This window comes from Thalassophryne amazonica, chromosome 8 (genome assembly GCF_902500255.1).
Source record: "Thalassophryne amazonica chromosome 8, fThaAma1.1, whole genome shotgun sequence".
NCBI lineage: Eukaryota > Metazoa > Chordata > Actinopteri > Batrachoidiformes > Batrachoididae > Thalassophryne > Thalassophryne amazonica.
The window spans coordinates 43,751,911-43,771,800 of NC_047110.1; the positions used below are offsets into that span (position 1 = coordinate 43,751,911).

Genomic DNA, 19,890 nt, shown 5'->3' on the forward strand with positions numbered 1-19,890 from the left:
CAGTGTGGTTGTTGGCGTACACTGCGCTGAAAATATACACCAGGTCGAGAGGTGGCGTAAATTATACACCAGAATGAACCAGCGCTGGAATCCACATAAAAATGAAGATGATCAACATGATAAACAGTGCCATTATACAAATCAATGCATATGTTACATAAATAACACTTTCCTGGATATACTACATAATAATCAATACAAATCCCGCTTTTGCGGGATTGTTATGGAGCACGATCCGTGGCTACAGCCCTTTTCTCCAGACTTCGAGCCTGGAGCCAGAGCAGCGCTGAGCTTAACTTCATGTGGTGTGATCGTTTTAGACAATGAAATTGATAACAACTGTAGTTTCGTCATTCCCTTAATTCGCCCGTGCTGCAACCAGGTTTTGTCATCTCCATTCAGTTGTCACAATAAAATAAATACAGAAATACATTTAAAAAATAAAGAAATCTGACAGATTAGGCGTGTCTTATTAATTGAGCGAGCAAATATCCACATGTCAAGAATTATTGACATGTGAAAAGAGAATACAGTGGTCCCTCGCTATAACGCCGTTCACCTGTCGTGGCCTCGGAGTCTCGCGGAGTATTTAGTCCAATTTTGCATGCCTTTTTTTTTTTTTTTTACAGTGTTCTGTGTTCTGCGTATCTGTTTATAAGAATCTTGTCGCCCAGAAGAAAAAAGAGCGCCAACAACTACTCATAACTGTGTTTGTCACTCGGAAACAGACACCTGCAGCCAGGTTTGAGTGGAAAAAGGCGCAGCGCCAGGACGCAGAGGAGCGATCTGTGAAATACTGGTCAGTCACTATTAATAATTTCTTATGTGTCCGACCTCGTTCGTTGATCGTTAAAATTAATTTGTTAGTTCTAAATCCCATCATAATTATTTATAGGAAAACTTTCTATTTTTATTTTTCAAACAAATGTTTGGGCCTGAAACAGTTTGGTATTATTTTCCTACTAAGGTTTGAACTTTGAGAGTGTTTACACACGAGCGAAAACTGAGAGAATGTTCATGCCTGATTGAGAAAGTGTATAAACTGTGTAGTGTAGTCTATAATAATTGTAAAAAAATAACGCTGACTACGTCGCGGTTTCGCGTATTTCGGGCTGTTTTTTAGAACGTAACTCCAGCGATTAATGAGGGACCACGGTAACACTTTATTGATTATATACTACAAAACAATTGATACGACGGCCGCTTTTGACGCTCTATTGGCACGCGTCGTGATTGGTGGAGTTCTTTTTCTTTGCCGTCTTCCTGGCTTCCATGTCGTAAAATGAGGGTGTGTCTGAAGCGGAGTCTGAATATTTATGGGCGTGTTTATAATAATTACGATCGTTTCCACCCGCCGCATTTATCAAGATCACGTCAGGCGTACGCCGGAAATGGGCAGGTGCACACTGCTTGATACATGTCACGGCGACTTAGGTGTATTTCAAGTTTACGCCGTAAATTTACGCCACAAGTGCGCAACATTGATACATGAGGCCCATTAAAACGTGAACACACGCAGCTGCAAGTATGAACGAACACTGTTAAAGGCTGATTATGCGCGTATTTTGGGTGTATTTAAATGAAACACAATGCTGCAATGAGCAGCTCTACGAATACGCCACTGTGAAATCCCCTTTAAGCTGCAGGAGACAGTCATTCCAGTGGTGCTGAAGAATCCTCCGAAAAGTTCTCTTTAACCTTATACTCCTTTAATTCTTCTACTCCTGTCTGATGTCGCCATCATCGGAATTTTTCTTCTAATGTCCTTCCTTTGCCCCATTCCCAAACCCTCTCTGCTTTCTCCTTGTCTCCACACCATATGACCAGTGTCCATCTCATATGCTCATTCCAAAACCTGTTCATTCTCATCACTCCAAAGGAAAATGGCAGTGTTTTCACTGCATTCTCCAGCTTCTCCTCCAGCCTTTTGTCATTGCTGCTTCTGAGTCAAGAGCATAGCTGCTTTTACTCTCATCTTGTACACTTTACCTTTCATTCTTATGGATATCTTTCTATCAGTGTTTCTCAAAAGTTTTCAGACCAAGAACCATTTTACCCATTAAAAAAAAAAAAATGTTAATTCTTGTGGACCACTTCCCAAATATCCACAAACAATAGCTTCACTTACCACTCGAACAGTATATTGCACATTGTGACCTAATAAACATGCTTATTTAGGGACTGTTCCTTTCTCTGCATCTGAACAGTGTCTCTACATCTGGAGTTGGTCCCCAGGCAGCGGACTGTGGCTGCCCACTGCTCCTAGTGGCTGGATTGTATCTATAATTCGAATGGCTTAAATGCAGTGGACAGATTTTGTTGTATGCGCAATAACATTAAAGGCTCTTCTTTGTCTTTATAATAACAAAATAAATAATAAATAAATAAATAAACAACAAACAAAAACAGTTAACAAGTCAAGTGCGGTCAGACCGAGCACACTTGGGCAGAGTTTTTCGGCAAAGATACTATGCTGCTTAAACCATGCACAAAAATATTAATTCAGGATACCTAGAAGAGTTTGGCTATCTGGGTGCAGATGTACGGAGGCTGCGCCAGGCTGTAACTAGCTGTGCTCAGGCCGAAAAGAGGCTGGGAGTTGGAGCAAGCTCCACCTTGGCTCCAGCTTAATGGGGAGCTGTTGTGTTGCTGAGCTCAGAATAGCTGCAGCAACGGGCATACAGTTTACTTGCAGAGCACAAAAATGCCATTATTTTCTAACTTTTGCTTGTAACATATCAAACAGAAATAATTTTCACTGTTTGTTGGGGGAGTTTTTATTAATTCCAAAGTATAATGCATTTTGTTAAATGGCTTGCTGGTTCTGGCATTTTGCTTTGAAGGAGGATGAAATTGCTCTTGACCAGCTAAACATCCATGTTACCTGTGTTGAAAGTATACTACATGTTTAAATATTCACAAAGCAGCTCCCTAACTAGTCCTTACTGATGTTCATTTTAAAATGTTGCTTTGAATTTGACTTAGGTCTGCAGTCATTTTCAGCGTATTTCTCCTTGACGTCACTATCTGAAAGCGTGTTTTGTCCATAAGGCCATCTTCCTCCTGTAAACTGTATTTATTTATTTATCTTTATTCATTTTGTGATATGAAAACTTTTCCCCAACATTTTTTTTTATTATTTTTATTTATTTATTTATTTTTTTGCCATGAAATGCTGATCTTAAATAAAATATCCTGACTGAACTGTCTGGGATTATTTCATTGCACCAAACGAAAGTATTGGTGGTTTTATGTCCATGCATCTTTCATGCTGTGGTATAATTTAAAACTTGAAACCAGATCATGCCTTCTGTATTTGTTAGCTGTCAGATCATGCTCTCAAGGTGTCCACGAATGCAGTCATTTGCCCACAGGACCTTTTGCTGTTGTGCCCTGTTTAGGATAGGCTTGTTTGTGAGCTTTCAGTCAGGGGAGATCACTACAAAACCCACGTGTCCAAAACTGTCTAAATAAATGTTAGCAACACAACTGATATAATGCCATTGTAAAGTCTTCATGGCCCTCTTGTGGTATGAAACTAAAACTGTTGTTTACAGTGCTTTAGTATAGTATAAATACTAGCCGTTCCCAGGTCATTGCTTCAGTTTGACAGCGGTATTTTATCCACAGTTGATTCCCAGTGACTGAGAAATTAAGCTTATTTATTTGAACTGTTCATTTCGATCTTCTTAAGGGCACAGAAATGAGGGAAGGCAACAACCCATCCTGGTTTAACCCAGTGGAGGCAGTGCAGGTTATGTTGTATTGCTGTCAGCTGGCCAAGAAGCTCTACAAACCTGTTAATGTCTCTGATATTGGCATTATTGCCCCCTACAAAAAACAAGTAAGATTCCACTGTTTATACGGTTCATCACTAGAAACGTGCTTTTGGTGTTATCGCTCCAGTCACAAATAAGATGAGAATTGGAAAACTTGTTTCTCAAATTAGTTTCATTTTCTGCTGCGTTTACACATAATGACGACAAGTCACGAATGCCACGAAGTACACATTCTTGGCCGCTGATCACGAATGTGATGATTCGCGGCAGAGGCGTCAAGTGTCCTCAGAAACTGCTGCAACCTGTTACCACACATTACCATTAATGGCACGTGTTGCTGGAGAATTATCAGGAACCATTACGCACGGTCAAGAATAATGTACCGCGTTGTTGTGCGCTATTGCGCGTAACAGCGCATCATTAAGTTCTGTCACGTTGTGAACGAGATGAGTTGGCTCCACACACACACACCCATATTCATCCAACCGAATTCAGATCACTCCAGTTTTTCAGAAGAACTTCGTGACTGCATGCTTAGTTGGGCTCTGTGCCATGGAGTGGCACAGAGAGGAGGAGGAGGACAGAGCCAGATGTGTGGCTTCATGCGGCTCTTGTCTCGCACGTTTTCCCAAACATCAGGCACATGCAGAAGGTGGAACACCTGCAGGAGCGCGCTGAAGAGCACTGAAATGAGACTTTTAGCCGACTTGGTGTAAACAATCAAACTGAATGCGGTGCAGCAGGGTTTAATTGTGCGCACGCTTATTCCTCCGCCAGACTGGAGGAGGTGCAGAGATCTCTGGCTGCACGTGAGTCTCCTCTCGCTCCTCTGGTTCCTCTCACTCAGACTCGTTCTCCCGCTTATCGGTTACAATAGCAGGTGGAACACCTGCAGGAGCATCCTGAGGAGCTTCAACAGGAACTGTGGAACAACACTTGGCTGACTTTGTGTCACTGTTCCTCTTTGGCAAACTGCATCAAACTGAACGCTGTGGAGCCAAGTTATGCGCACGTGACAGAAAACTGATTTGTCGTGGCGCGCAGTGAAATGTGACATCGTGTTACAAGTCATGTCAAAACTTGACAGTTTTCGTGTCACTTCGCAATAACGTGTGACAGTTTGGGCTCCAAGAACCATCACAGGAACCACTATGAACGTTGTCACGTTCTATTAAGGATCAAGACGGATCAACATGCTCAGTTGCGACCTCCACGACGTGAAAACGAAATGAGGGTGGTGTGTGACATTCGTGGAAGATTTTTTGACAGGCAAAAACATGCTCCACAAATATCAAGAATATCACGCACCAACACACACTATTAAGAAACATATTCAGAAGTGTTAAGTCACGTTAAGAATGTCAGGAATGTGTCACGAATGACAGAAAAATGACATTCGTAACGCGTCTTGCTTATGTGTAAACGCACCTTTATGTATTGAATTCCTTGTATATTGTATGTCCTAAATGGCTTTTGGACCGACATTTTTTTCTTTTCAAAGTGATTGTAAATCATCCATTCTTGTGGTGATGTTCCTCCCCAGTGTGAGAAGATTCGTTTACTCCTGAGCAAGGTGGGCCTCTCTGACATCAAGGTGGGCTCTGTTGAGGAGTTTCAAGGACAAGAATACCTGGTCATCATCTTGTGTACGGTAGGTGTAACCAAGGTCTGGGTCATTTAATTTATGTATATAAGAATGTGCTTTCTGTGGAGATATTGTGAAAGTAGCCAAACTGCAACCAATACATTGTTTTTGTTTGTTATTTATTTATTTATTATTAGTGTCAAAGTGGAATGGAACCAAGAAGGATTTTTAGACAAGAAAACTGATAACAGTTAGGAATATAGCACGTTGTGTGCATCAGGGTGGTCCGCTACAGTATGCAAAAATAAAAATGTGACTTACTCAATTTGCTTCCTGACAGAATTTTTCATCTTGATGAGAAAATGTTTTGTGAAAAAGTTTATTTCGATGCGACTATTCTAACCTCTTCACACGCGGGGTTGAAATTGCAATGGTTTCACATATTAGAGCAAACCAGCAATAGTAATATACCTGTTCACAAATGAAATACAAATTGAAAAAACAGTCCTTTCTCTGTCAACTGACCATACAGGAGAGATAAAAAGTATTACATGTCCACCTATTTGGTGAAAACAAACAGTCATGGGGAGTGACATTTGGTTTAGGTTTCCTTCACCTCTGGGAACTGACGTCGATGCCACTCAGCAACTTGCAGCAGGTATTGGCACTGCTGTTCATCCTTTGTTAGGATCTGGTTGTAATCGTACATAAGTGCAACTCCTTGCTCAGCAAAATCATTGACAGCAGCAATGTTATCCAGGACCTGCTGCTCATGACTAGAATGATGGCGCCCACTCTGAGGGTCCTTGATGACGAAGTCCATGTTGACGTTAAATGCCTCAAAAATGTGACCTGGGGCACATGTAACAAAATCTGCCACTATTGCACTAATGTATCCATTCTATAACTCAAAATGTCACTTGCACGTCACAAAAAAACGGGCCAGGCAGCAGCGGTTAATATTTTTTTAAATCTCATGAAGTTTCACCCAATTTATTTTTACCACTAAAGGAATGAAAAAAATGAAGAAACACCTTGAAAAAGTTGATGTTAGTTTTTCAGGACCACCCGAGTGTGCATGTGTCAATCCTGAGATACTCAGATGTGTAACACGCCAGCTGGGCAGTTAGCCAAGAGCACTGGCAAATCAACAGACCACCTCCAAGCAGTAATATCATTAACATTTTGTTGAATATTTTATTTATACACACACACCTTTCCAACAGTATGAGGTGGTAGGGACTAAGTTAACTCAACCTCCATTTAAAAAAACAAAAAACAACAAAAAAAAAAACCCTCTCTTTGACGTCCCTCTTTGCCTCCTGCCTGGTGGCTCCAGCCTCAGCATCTTTCTCCCTGTATGCTATGGATGCCTGTTCTGCACATGTCCAAACCATCTTATCTTTGCTATCCCTCTGTCTGTCCTCATCATTCCCAAAGAGAATCACATCTTCAGTTCTCCCACCTCCAGCTCTGCCTCCTTTTCTTTTTGTTCGCACCACAGTCTCTAAGCTGTGCAGCATAGCTAGGCTCACTACAATGACGTAAATTTTCCCTTTCATTCTTTCAGATATCTCCACCTCTCCAGGTTCACTGCAACCTGCTCTCTACTCTCACTGGAGATCACAGTGTCATCTGAAAACATTGTAGTCATAGAGCAGATGTTGCATCTGTTGTGCTCTTTCTTGGCATGAAACCATATTGTTGCTCACATATCTTCACCTCTTTTCTAAGGGCCCTGTCCCACTGGGGAGAGGATTAAATTGCGCATGAATTGAGTATACAAATTGCGGGTCTTCGTTGTCATCCGCAACAAAAATGGCCAAAAATGACAAATGTCCCAGTATGAATTACGGATATATTAATAATATATAGCGAATATATGATGAACAATCACAGTTATATAACGCATGTAGTGAGGAAACTGATCCGACACATTGAGATTATCACAGCATGTGTGTATTATGAATACATCGCACACGTGTTGCACATGCACGGCATCTGCATTGCGGTCATAAAAGAAGCACACTCGCTCCTTTCGGCATCACTATTCACACCAACAGTACAGCCTCTGGAGCATTTGCTGGACTTGGACAAGTTGATAAGATGAGTGTTGTCATGCGAGGGTTAACTGTTCATGAGTTTGGGGAGCGGGAGCGGGAAGCCGCTCGGGGTGTGAGACTGTGTTTATTTATTTATTTTTTTTTTTTTGAGTGAGTTGTGGCTAAAACACCAACTCTTCCTTTTGTTTGTGTTAAATAAAGTCCTGGATTGCAGCAGCTATTGCGTCTTTGTGGATTTACACAGCCGGACCGGCACTGACTGGCAGGTATGTCGCTTTCTGCCACATATAATACTTTGGGTTTATGTGACGTGTTTGTTATGCATTCACAGATTGTCCGCAAATCAGCTGCAAAGCAGATGTAATAACAACACTTTATTTGTGGCCAATCTGTATGCATTCGCTACAACATATTTTAGTTTGTGATGTGGACATGGTGGGCATTACATCAGTGTGTATATCTGTTTTACACACTGTCCCAGTCTGCTGCCAAGCCGCAAATCCCCGTCAGTTGCGGATATCAGCGGTTAACGGCAGATAAACAGCGCATAGAGTGAGTATGTATTGTGTATGAATTGAGTATATATGGAGTATGTAAGGCGGATGTCATCTGCATTCAGATTTTTGAACAGCCCAAAAATCCTGGCTGCGGACATGCGTGCCTCTGCGGATGATCACGGGCATGTTTGGATGACGGCCGACTCATACAGGCATGTTACACAGATATTGCGGATGTTTGGCGAATATGAGACAATTTTGTGCGCAATCCATACGCAAATCCGTCTAAACACCAGTGGGACAGGGCCCTAAGCCTGGTTGACCAATGTTATGTTCTTAAAAAAAAAGGAACCAGCACGCTTTGCTTCCACTCCTCAGGCATCCTCTCAATTTCCAAGATTTTATTAATCAATCTGGTTAAAAATTAAACTGCCATCTCTCTCCAAAACATTTCCATATCTCCACTGGAATGTCATCTGGACCAGTTGCCTTTCCACTCTTCATCCTCTTCATAGCTGTGCTTCATTCTTCCTTACTAATCTGTTCCAATTAATGATTTACTCTCTCCACATTATGCAGCCTTCTCACAATTATTTTCTTCATTCATCAGCTCCTTAAAGTACTCCCTCCACCTTCTCAAGACACTTTCCTCACTTGTCACCATGTTAAAATGTGCATCTTTTATCTCTAACCTGCTGTACATCCTTTTCAGCTCGGTCTCTCTGTCTGCCTAATCAGTACATTTCCTTCTTCTTCCCTTCCTGTTCAACTTCATCTACAGCTTGCTATATGCCCTTCCCTTAGCTTTTGCCACATCTTTACAACTTATACAACTTTCATCATCTCGCAGACTATCCTAATTCTCTTTTTCATAAATGTTGGTGGACTTGAAGGAAGCCAAACTACATTTAGTTGAAGCTAATTTGTCCACTAATGGTTTTCAGAGTTAATTAAATGCATAATCTGCTAACGAAAAAGTTTAATTTGCAAATTAGTGGTGAGCAGATTAGTGGAAATTTGCCCCTAGTGTTTATGGGGAAACTGCTTAATATGACTCAGTTGTCTTATTTCAGAGATACAGAATTCAAGGAACCTGTGTGCACGTGTTGACACATTTGGAGATTTGTGAAATTCTTAAAGCTTAAACTCTCTGTGATATAGGTACGCTCTAATGAATCGATACAGAATGATGACTTGCACAGTGCACTTGGTTTTCTGGTCAGCCCCAAACGCTTCACCGTGGCTGTCACTCGCTCCAAAGCTCTGCTCGTTGTTGTTGGAAACCCTCACATTCTTATCATGGTGAGTGACAAAAATGTGTAATTTGATCACACATTAGATGAAAGTGTTTAATGTGCTTGATTTTTACAAGTTTTCTAAATGCCTCTGTTTCAGGACCCATGCTTCAGCGCTCTGCTGCAATACTGTTTTGACAATGGAGCATATCTGGGCTGTGACCCCCCTCTCTCACTGACAAAGACTCGTAAAATCTGCTAAATCAAAATGAGTGTGTACATAACCAGCCACCATACACTCAGTCTGTACTTTTATTTTCATATAACCATAGCCCTCGTGTACTATAAGACATGTTTTGTTTGAGCCATGTGTAGTTCAAGTAATTTGATTTGAAACCTTTAAATATTTACAAATTAAATGGAATGCTGTGAAGGTCAACTTTAAATGTGTTAAAAATGATTTTTAAACATTAATCCCTAGGACTAAATATTTGGAGCTGCAGCTGTTGTCAAGAACCTGTCAGTTAGTCGAATGATTCTTAAGAAAAAGTCACAAAAATGGTGAAAAATTTAAGCAATAAATTCCAGCTCCTCTGTCAACAATCATACATTCAGAAAGAGCAAATCCTCAACATTTTGAAATCCTTGGCCAATCAAACAACAGTATTTTCCCCTTCAAAATGACTTGAATAATTGACCTAAGTAATTGATTATCTTTCTGCTAATCAGTTGTTTCAACTCTGTTATGTGAACCTTCCATATCTGGTACTTGAAAGTTTCTCAATTTATCAGCAGTATCTCAATATCAAAAATATCTCAATATAACAATTATCAGCATCAATCTGAATCTGTTCTGTCATTAATTAATCCATTTTGTCTTTATTTCCACAGAACTGCAGACGGATGGAGAAGCAGACAGATGCCTATGAATGGCAATACCATTCAGCTCACCTCATCTTGTTTTACTGACTTTCTTGCACTGGTTAGCTCTCTGTCGAATGTTCACGATATGATTGTCTTACTTTGGTTTAATGCACACACATGTTCAGTTGTCCTGAGGTGTAGAGATGATCATATACCCCACATTTTTTTCTATTCCTTTTGCTAAAGTTAATGTTCTTGAATAAGCATTTCCATGGAGGTTTTGTTGTATTTGAGTAAACTATTAACATGTCTCTAAAAGGTCATGTCACATTTAAATAGCATTGATCTGACATCTGTTTTTGCAGTGCATCACACTGTCTGACTTATGTTTAGCTTAAGGAAGTTGCTTCTCAAATAATGTTGAAACCTTTGTGACTTTTAGTGCGTTGCTGTACTGAGTAAATTCACAGATGTCTGCAAATGCCAAGGTGACCTCTTTGCTCATTTCAAGGTGTCTGCACACTAGTCCTAGAGACTGGATGTGACAGTTGAATCTTACTGACAGTCTGCACTGTCTGACCTGATACAACATCAGTCTACATGTCTCTTATGTGCAGGGAGGAGACCACTTGTATGTGATTACATTGTGCCACGAGGAAGGCCAGCTGCTTCTGTCCTCCACTTTTCTGAGTTTGATGTCTGAGGTGTGCTCAAAAACTCTGCCACTGGAGGGGGTCCAATTCGTATAATGTAAGAGGAAAATCTGTCTGTACAGGCAGCAGGTTATCCCCTTGAACTCAAAGCCTCTCAGCTTGATTTAATGTCAAGTTGTACTTTTTAAAACTGGTACACTGACCTAAATTAGTGGCAAATGTTCTACCTGAGCTTAATTTAAGTGCTGAATTATAAAATATGGTAAATGGAAATTGCCCCGCTGTCCCACAGAACTGATCATTGAAATTTAAAGTTTGTCCAGATTTAATGAATAGTAGACAGAGAAAATGATCTAATATAAAATCTGCATTTTCATTATTCATACAACATTTCTGCCTTCACAAGTGTGAATTTGGTCTGACGAGACAAAATATAAAGTCTTTATTAGTCTCCCTAGGGAGAAATTTGTCTTGGACAGAGAGGTCTGCTGCGCAAACAACACATCCAACACATACCACCCATGCATCAAAAACAATTATATAATAGATCAAACTTAAATGACATGTCTCACTGAAATCATAATTTAGATTTAGGCTGTTAGTGACCATCCGATGATCCACCGGGATTATTTTGTGCACTTCCGTAACTGGTTTCAGAGTATACAGCATTTGTGGGAAACAAGCTACAGAGACTTCTGAAAACAAAGTACTCGTGAGTACTCGGGTGTTTCCGACAGGTGACATGACTATTAGAAACGTCCCAGCGTATGAACTGAGACACAGATTAATTCCAAAGTATACACAAATGTGATGTCATGTTATGACGACTCATTTTTAAGTGATAACTGTTCATTTTGATGCAGTCACGGTAAAAGCAGCAGCAGTGAGGTTTTGTGCACCTGCAGCAATTATAAACGCAGCCTGTTAAAAATGCTAAGTGTTGTATATAACTGTGAAAGATTTTACTTATGCGTATATATATATATATATATATATATATATATATATATATATATATATATATATATATATATATATATATATATATATATATATATATATATATATATATATATATATATATATATATATATATATATATATATATATAGTGTGTGTGTGTGTGTGTGTGTCATCGCAGAGACATTCCACGTCCATTAAGCGGCAATAAACAGCTGTTTTTTTTTTGTTTTGTTTTGTTTTTTAAGGAATTATTCAACATTAATTCTGTTTTTAAAAGTTCCTTATAGAGATTGACAGTTTTATGACATTTGAGAGTCTACAAGCTTAATACTGATAATATATTGTTCAAATTCAGCCAGAAGTCCATCTAAATTGTGGGTTCAAACAGCTTCTGTGTGCGTGCATACACACACACACAAACACCCATCCACAGTAAAAAAAATAAAAAAAATAAAAATACATTCATTGAAAGCTCCTTTGAAAATAACACAAAAGATCAACAAAAAAATTAACATTCCACTTACCCCAGTGTAAAGATTTCCAAATTAGTCCACAGCCAAAAGAAGCCCTCACGCACATGTCATGCACGTGTGATCAGAATTACGATTGCCAGCCATGCAACGGTCCACTCGTCCTCACTCAGATCCACAGCCACAGATCATTTTCAAGTTCCACTCGGCCAGAGAATAATGTCCAGGTCCAGTTGCTCTCAGGTTCCGATCGCAGCTCTGCCTTCAACTCAACTTCTGTCAGGATTGTGGCACATTATCTCCAAAAAATAGTGTCTTCTGAGCTTTTCTAATTTTTCCATTTTTGTCTTTTGGCAAAAAAGCAAAACGGAAACATTATTTTAAATACTGATTTTTGAATGTGCATTCAAAACGTTCAAAAAGCAGCTTTTAAAATAACGTCTCCATTTTGTTATATTGCCCAAAGAAGTTTTGCGAGATAGTTACTCAGTGTGTATGTTTTTTTTTTGTTGTTTTTTTTTGCTTTTGTAATCATTGCATTTTTAATCTTTAACTCGCTCTGGAGCACGCAGTTTACATTGCAGACTCTTGCAAGTTCACATATCAGAATGGAATTTATTTCTAAGTTCGTTCTCACATGCAAGGAATTTGATCTGGTGTCATTGGTGCATAAACACCAATAAAAGGAAAAATATGTCTGTAAGAAGTAAAGGAGTCAAATAGGCAAAGCTATGTTCACTGTCAAATAAATATAATATAGTGAAATGGGGCTGTGCAAAGGCATGCAGATGTACAGTACCTTTCAGCAGCCTTATGGAGATACCTTTCAGTACACAAAAGGATCAAGGTCAGACGTCAAGGATACAGCAATGTGAAAAAATAAAATCACCAAAACAACTTTCCTGGTCACAGTTTTTGAAATTTTGCCTCCAAATATGGCATGAATATAGTGCATGTCCTTGCCCATAAGACATTACCTGGGATAAGCGATCAACCTTGACCTTCAGGGTTTATCTTGAGATCAAAGATGACCTAAAGTAGGTCAAATTTCATATTTGAGTAATGCATATCATGCAATACACCAAAATAAAGGGCCTGATGAGAGGGTCCAGGATCTGTCAGAACGTTTACGTTATGATGTCATTTGGTGACGTAATGACAAAAAAAAGCCTGTGCAAAATTTTATTTTTTTAAGGGTGTGAAAAAGCATGCAGATAACTATTGAAGACTTGTAAGTTCACATATAGCAGTCCTATGGCGATACCTAGAACTGGACTAGATTCGAACTAGAACTTAGGACTGGAAAAAATGGTAACTGTGAAAAAGTAAGAAATTGGAAATTACAAACTACAAAGGAAGTTAAAAATCTTAAGGTATGCAACAGTAATATGGAAGTGAAGGTCCTGGAATATAGTCATAAATGCTGAAATTGCAAATCCATTTTTTAGTAGGTGCTATTAAATGCAACATCAAAGACAAATATATATGCGTACATTTATTAATACTGATACATGCAATACGGTGAATACACGGAATATTTGTTTTAGCAAGTTTTCATAATCTCATGCTGCAGTTTCTTAAAAATGTTATGAAAGTCATAAAAGTTACATTTTGGTCATATAATGTTCATTTGCAATTGTCATCATGTAGTTTCTCAATGTTATGTTGACTGCAGCAACTCCCTGGTGTGCAAGGGATTATTGGATATCTCAAGGAGACAAATTGTACTTTAAAATGATATACTGTCGTAGACTGAAATAAACAAAACATGCCAATATTGACACCCCCTATAAAGTTACAGTAACTTGTGTTGGTTTTTACAATACCTGTGATCCACTTATATTGAGACGTTCTAAATATGTTGGGCTATTTAAACTCCCATCCAGTAGATGGCAATGTTCTCTGCATTTTGATAGCGGGGGGAGGAGGAAGTGATGAGAGCAGGTCATTTGAATTTTCCCATAATGCCTTTCGGCACGTGTGTCTGTTTAACGTCACACCTTCAGAATTCGTGCATTACTTTAAAACATAGTTGGTATTTTCACTTTGTAAAAATGGCAGAGGTGGCGTTAATTTTGATAACTTGTGTGGAATTAGTTGGTTTAAATGAAACCATTAGTGAAAATTGCTTTGCACTTCATGACTCCTGGCCACTCTGATTATTGGCATGTTAAAAGTAAATGTTTTTTTCTTCTTCTTCTTCTTCTTTGCCATAGCAGCTGGTCTGCCCCAATGTGAGGACTGAGCTTCTCACAGCGGTCTGTTTATTGCAAAGCACACAACAGAAATTAACATGTAAGATTTTAGGTTTTACAGATGTTTCTGACCATTCAGCAGAAAAAAAGTTAGCGGACTAAAAGGTCCACTGATGGTTTTCAAAGTTATCTGAAAAGCTAATCTGCTAACAAAAATGTTATCTTCGCTAATTAGCGGATTATCAGAACTGTGCCCACCACTGCTGTTACTTATTGCCATATTTTTTCTCCTGTAATCTTGGTGTTTTTGTTAGTTCCATGACAAAATCCCAGCGGACAATATCCCAATTGACAGAATCCCAACCCCTTATTACAAAAATGGACAAAATCCCAGTCTCGTTCTAAAGTCACATCTCGCTTGTTAAGAGGTTTCATGTTTTTCAAAGTACTGATCAAATTATCAAGTGACCAAACCTGAGCACTGTGTTGAGATAGTTGTTTAGAGGTGTCAACTACATTAATGTAGTACCCTAACCCTATTATACGTGTATTTTACATTTATATTTATTCATGAGACTGGGATTTTGTCCTCTTTTGTAATGAGTTGGGATTCTGTCCACTGGGATTATGTCTGTTGGGATTTTGTCATGTCACTCTTGACCATTTAGCCAATCACAAAAGTTGGTGTGTATCAATGCTTTCAAGACCAAGAACCTGTTAAATTTTGATATTTAACAGTGATTAGATATGGACTTTCGATCGTTTCTCCTTATTTTACATACTGAGCAAACTTTGTGTGTGTGTGTGTGTGCGCAGATTTCATTCAATTGTTCAAAAACAAATTTACTGGTCCTCACAGAAACAGTCACTTTTTACATATCCCATGACAATCAGTTGCTGGAATGTTGTGCAGATTTGGATGCATTATAGTTCATGAAAATTGGAATGAAATTTAATTCCAGTGTATGTAGCATGTTTAGTGTTTTTCTATCCTGGTTGAGGCATGTGTGCTGAGTGTATTAAGTCATGATTTAGTTCTGCGTACATATCTACCATGACATTCTAACTACTGGTTAGAATGTCTACTCTTGTTCTGACAATCAGGTGCCTCATCATTCATCTCGTTCTGTCACCTCCACATAATAATTGAGGCAAGGGCAGGCAACCCATTACCATGACAGACACTATGTCTACAAGGCAACCATTAGGCCCAACAACAAACCCCTGCTGGGCTCCTGGCAGGGGGAGCTTGTTAAATGTGTGCACTCATTGTCCTCTCAAATTGTTCTGTGACTCTTAATTGCCCAGTAAGTCACCTCTTATGGGCTGTACCCGTCTACCCGAAGTGGAACCAGCCTCCACTCATCAGTCTGTAAATGCTACCTTTTGAATCGTGGCCGACTGAGCACCCTGGCTGGCCAGTTGGGAGAATATAGTCTGTTGGAGACGGGGCTCAGAATGAGCCGTCTCAAGCTACGATAAGGCCTGCAAACATAAGCACCAGATATCGATCTAAATCTCAAGAGAGACGACAAGTAAACAAATAATGCTGCAATCTTTTGTCATTGGATTAGGAGGTTTATGTGCATGAGTGAGAATGAGACAACCCATAATTGGCACTTGTCTGTACTAATGGTTTTATCTCATGATTAGATCTCTGGTCTCTTGTGAGATGGTAGCAGTCATGTTTGTTATGCTTTTTCATAATAAAACAAACATCTCAAGGTTTTTTTTTTTATATATAAAAGTGAAATTGCAAGCTCTGTTCTCTGTTGGAATTTAAACAAATCTCTATGTAATGCATAGCAAGTGGTTAAGCTCTTTATTTGCTTATGGTGTATCAAATTTTCATGGAGTTGAGGGTTCTTTTTATTTCACAGTTGGATCTGAATTTATTTGCCAGATAGGTCTGGACAGACACTGTTTTCACTAATGAGAGCAGGAGGCTCATCTACAGAAATCATCCATTTAGAAAGCAGGGACACTTGAAGGAGATGAGCAGGTTGATGGAGATGGTCTGCAAGCACAAAACTCTGAAAGGAGCTTTTGAAAAAAATCTCAAGGATTCAGTTTTTGGCTGTCACCCCCCAAAGGTCTTTTGTTTCTCTCTGTGTACTTGCCAAATAAAATGAAGCCTGCATTTTATTTATTTTTACTATAATTAGGTATGGTATAGGGAGTGGACAAACTAATACTGCTACAAAGATAATTTTCATTGGCATTGTTGATTAACTAGTTTACCTCCAGCTATAAACCAGGTTTTGTCTGTGACTGGAAATCCTTATTAATACTTTTGGCATGGTGGTGGGTGATTAAATTTTAATCTAGTTTAAAAGTATGGCTGGTCAACAGGCTGTAGATGGGTTTAGAAATTGTATCAGAACGTATTGGGTCTTGGTGGCAGGATTTCTTTGGTATAGTCGTACGGGATTAAAGGAAATGGAGTTCCACAAGGTCCTATATGCAGATAAATAACCTCTTATCTACAGTATTTACGAAGAACTGCGACTGTAAGTTACACCTAAATGCTGATAAGACAAATTCATCAAATGGAGAAGTGTCCAGGAAATTCTTTAGAAGTAAAACTTTTTTAAGGAGTTAAAAAAAAAATCAAATGTCAAGTGCTTGGAATAGAATAGTCTTTGTCATTGTACCGGGGGGGCAATGAAATTGGGGGTGCTCCCGCAGAGCTACTGTATGCCACAAAAAAAAAAAAAGCCAGACATCACAATAAATAAATAAAAATTAGTATTTAGGTGTGGTTTTAAATTACATGTCAAAAACTTTGTTTCTAAAAGGAAGATGAATTTGGGATGTTGTGAATACAGTGTAACAGCAAAAAATAAAATTAAGATTTTGCCAAGAAAATAAATATCGGAAAGTACAAAAGGAGCACTATTGGTTGGGGTTAGGTTTAGGGGGTTAATTGCCATTTTGTCTTAACTTTCCCTGTTTGTATGAGAAGGGTGATTTGTGTCCCACAAAAATGTGCAAATCTGATCACAGGGAACAAAGCATGAAAAACGTTTCAGTCTCCCCCCCTTGTTTAGTTGTGACTGCACATGAGTGCACTGGTCCATTGTCTTCATGTGCTGGGACTCAAATATGGTTCATTACAAGGAGTGTGTCTTGGCGTGAACATGTAAAGTAACAGCCTTTGCTCATTTAAAAAATGCAAGTGAAAGGAGTAGATAAATGATATACAAATAATGAGTGTTTGAGTTCAATTGTACAAATATTTCATGAGGTGAAAGATGGAATGTTCCATTCAACAAGGCGAAGCAGTTGAATGGTGTGTTCCAGCTTTCACCAAATTAAATATTTGTTCCATTGAAAGAATGAAAAAACATTCATTACACTCAAAAAACTGACTCGTTGGATTGAATTACCATCTAATAAATATATGTAGTCCCAACTAAATTAAATAAAATTATCTTGCATGGATCTGCTTTATTTGAGTTGGTGCTACATGTATTTATTATACGGAAATGCTGCACATAACTGAATTAAGTTCATCCAATGAGTCAGTTTTTTGAGTGTATTTGTTTTATATAACTGCTTAAATACATCCTTGTCATTTGATGTTATATTAATTTATAAACAACAGAAAAAGGACTTACATTTTGGTGTGGTGCTTTGACATCAACAGTTTAACATGAACCTTAAATTGGAGTCCAAAATTGTTCTCAGTCAACTTGGAAAAACAGTCCGTGACGCTGTGCACTGACTTCACATACTTCCAAAAAAAAAAAAATTAATTGCACGTTAAATGAAACACAACGGCAAATGGTATGAACAATCCACGTGACATGCCACATGACATACAAGCCAAATGACAAGGATCCATTCAGCCGTTATATAATAATTTATAAACAGCATTTTGGTTTGCGTCACTGGTGCTTTGACATCAACAGTCCAACATGAACTTTAAATAGGCGTCCAAAATTTTTCTCAGCTTGGAAAAACAGTTGGATAGTTCAAAAATAATTTTGACGATGTAGTCTGTGATGCGTCAGAAATTTTTGTCCAGGTTTTCATCCTAACAGCTGTTCATGCCTCCAGATGGCTTATGGTGTAGTGGATTTTTGTTGTTGATGCTGTGAGTGTTAGAAGAATTAGCACCGTCAATTAGCCGTGTTTAGCTAAACGCCCCCACTTGTGTGTGTGTATGGGGGGGGTCACAGCATGCAATGGTACAAACGTATGGAACCAAATTTGCACAGTAAATGGAATGAATAATTCTTGTCACATGACATACAAAGCACCAATCAAATTACAAGGATCCACTCAGCTGTTTTATGGTACTTTTGTTTAGCTGTCTGCTGCACTTACACTGTTGTTCTTGACTTTTTATCTGTTCCTGTCTTGCATGCGGTAACCTCTGTGGGAGTATTGTTTTTGATCCTTTGTCAGTCTGTGTGTGAGGGGAGAAGTTGGTGGAATACTTGAGGGTAAAAAAAGACTGATGTGATTTTGAGAAAAATTAAAAGTCAAGGTCATGGGCAAACTTCAAAATAGCGACATAGCGCTTACTGTATTTTCTGGAGTATTAGTCTCACCAGAGTATAACATTGTACCCTTTTATGTATGGGGAAACTACCATGGGTTTATCTTTAACAACAGACAGAAACTTGGTGTTGCACATATGCACACAAGAGCTTGTTATGTAACTTAAGGAATTCCAAAAATAAGAGACAAATAAATGTGCACAGGAAAACATATTGGATGTTATTTGATGCAGTTTTGACAAGTTTTTTAACTTTGGGTGACCTTGAAAGGTCAAACCCAAGGTCATAACCATTTAATAGTTTGGTATCAATATGGATTGATTGTGGTGAATAGATAAAGTTCAGTTTTTGACAGAACTGGTTGTATGTCAAGGCCACACACAACAATGTATGATTGAATCACAAGAAAAATAATTTGCATGACTTTATGTCAAAAAACTAAGGCAGGGAAGTTGTAATCTGAGTGACCTCTCTTGTTCTGGACTACCCACCCTCTGTTACTTTTTCATATTTTTCCTACAAATTTCTTTCCCACAATCCAATTACCCACCACTGCAATGCAAGTTGGCAATCAGTACAGAACACTGGTTGCTTTTTATTTAAAAAATAAATAAATAGAAATCATGAACCATTTTTATATTTCTACATATATTTTGATGAAATACCCAGTATGGCATGGGCTGAAATGATTTCCTTCATTTTTATTTATTTATTTATTTTGTGCCTGAGCTTTAAAAAAAAAAAAAGATTGATGGACTGTGATCATCCTTGGTGAGTTTGTATCTGCTTTTTTAAAATAATCAGAAATGTGTTTTGAATCATTTAGTGGGTAATAATTTATTTTGGAGCAGTGTGGGTGTGTAAGCAGTTATTACACATACCTCCCAAGCAGAAGGTCCTTGGCTCAAAGCCACCTATGCCCCACTTTAAATCAGCATGTAGATGGCAGCTACAACACTTAACTGACAACTATTGTGATCATTGTTTTGATTATTTTAAAAAAAATGCAATTTTTCTGGATTAATCTCCTTAAATGTGAATATTTTGTTGTTTCTTTGACTAGTTACTTTCTCTTTCT

General features: G+C 38.5%; 1 protein-coding gene across 1 annotated transcript in view; it reads left to right on the forward strand.

Moving 5' to 3' along the window:
• The window catches only part of mov10l1 (Mov10 like RISC complex RNA helicase 1), a 77,816-nt gene extending 67,481 nt beyond the window's left edge, over nt 1-10,335 (forward strand). The window contains 5 exon segments of the mRNA XM_034175462.1: nt 3,695-3,844; nt 5,323-5,430; nt 9,086-9,226; nt 9,320-9,431; nt 10,051-10,335. Of these exon segments, the coding sequence (XP_034031353.1) occupies nt 3,695-3,844; nt 5,323-5,430; nt 9,086-9,226; nt 9,320-9,421 (501 nt within the window). The 3' untranslated portion in view covers nt 9,422-9,431; nt 10,051-10,335.
• The last annotated feature ends 9,555 nt before the right edge of the window (nt 10,336-19,890 follow it).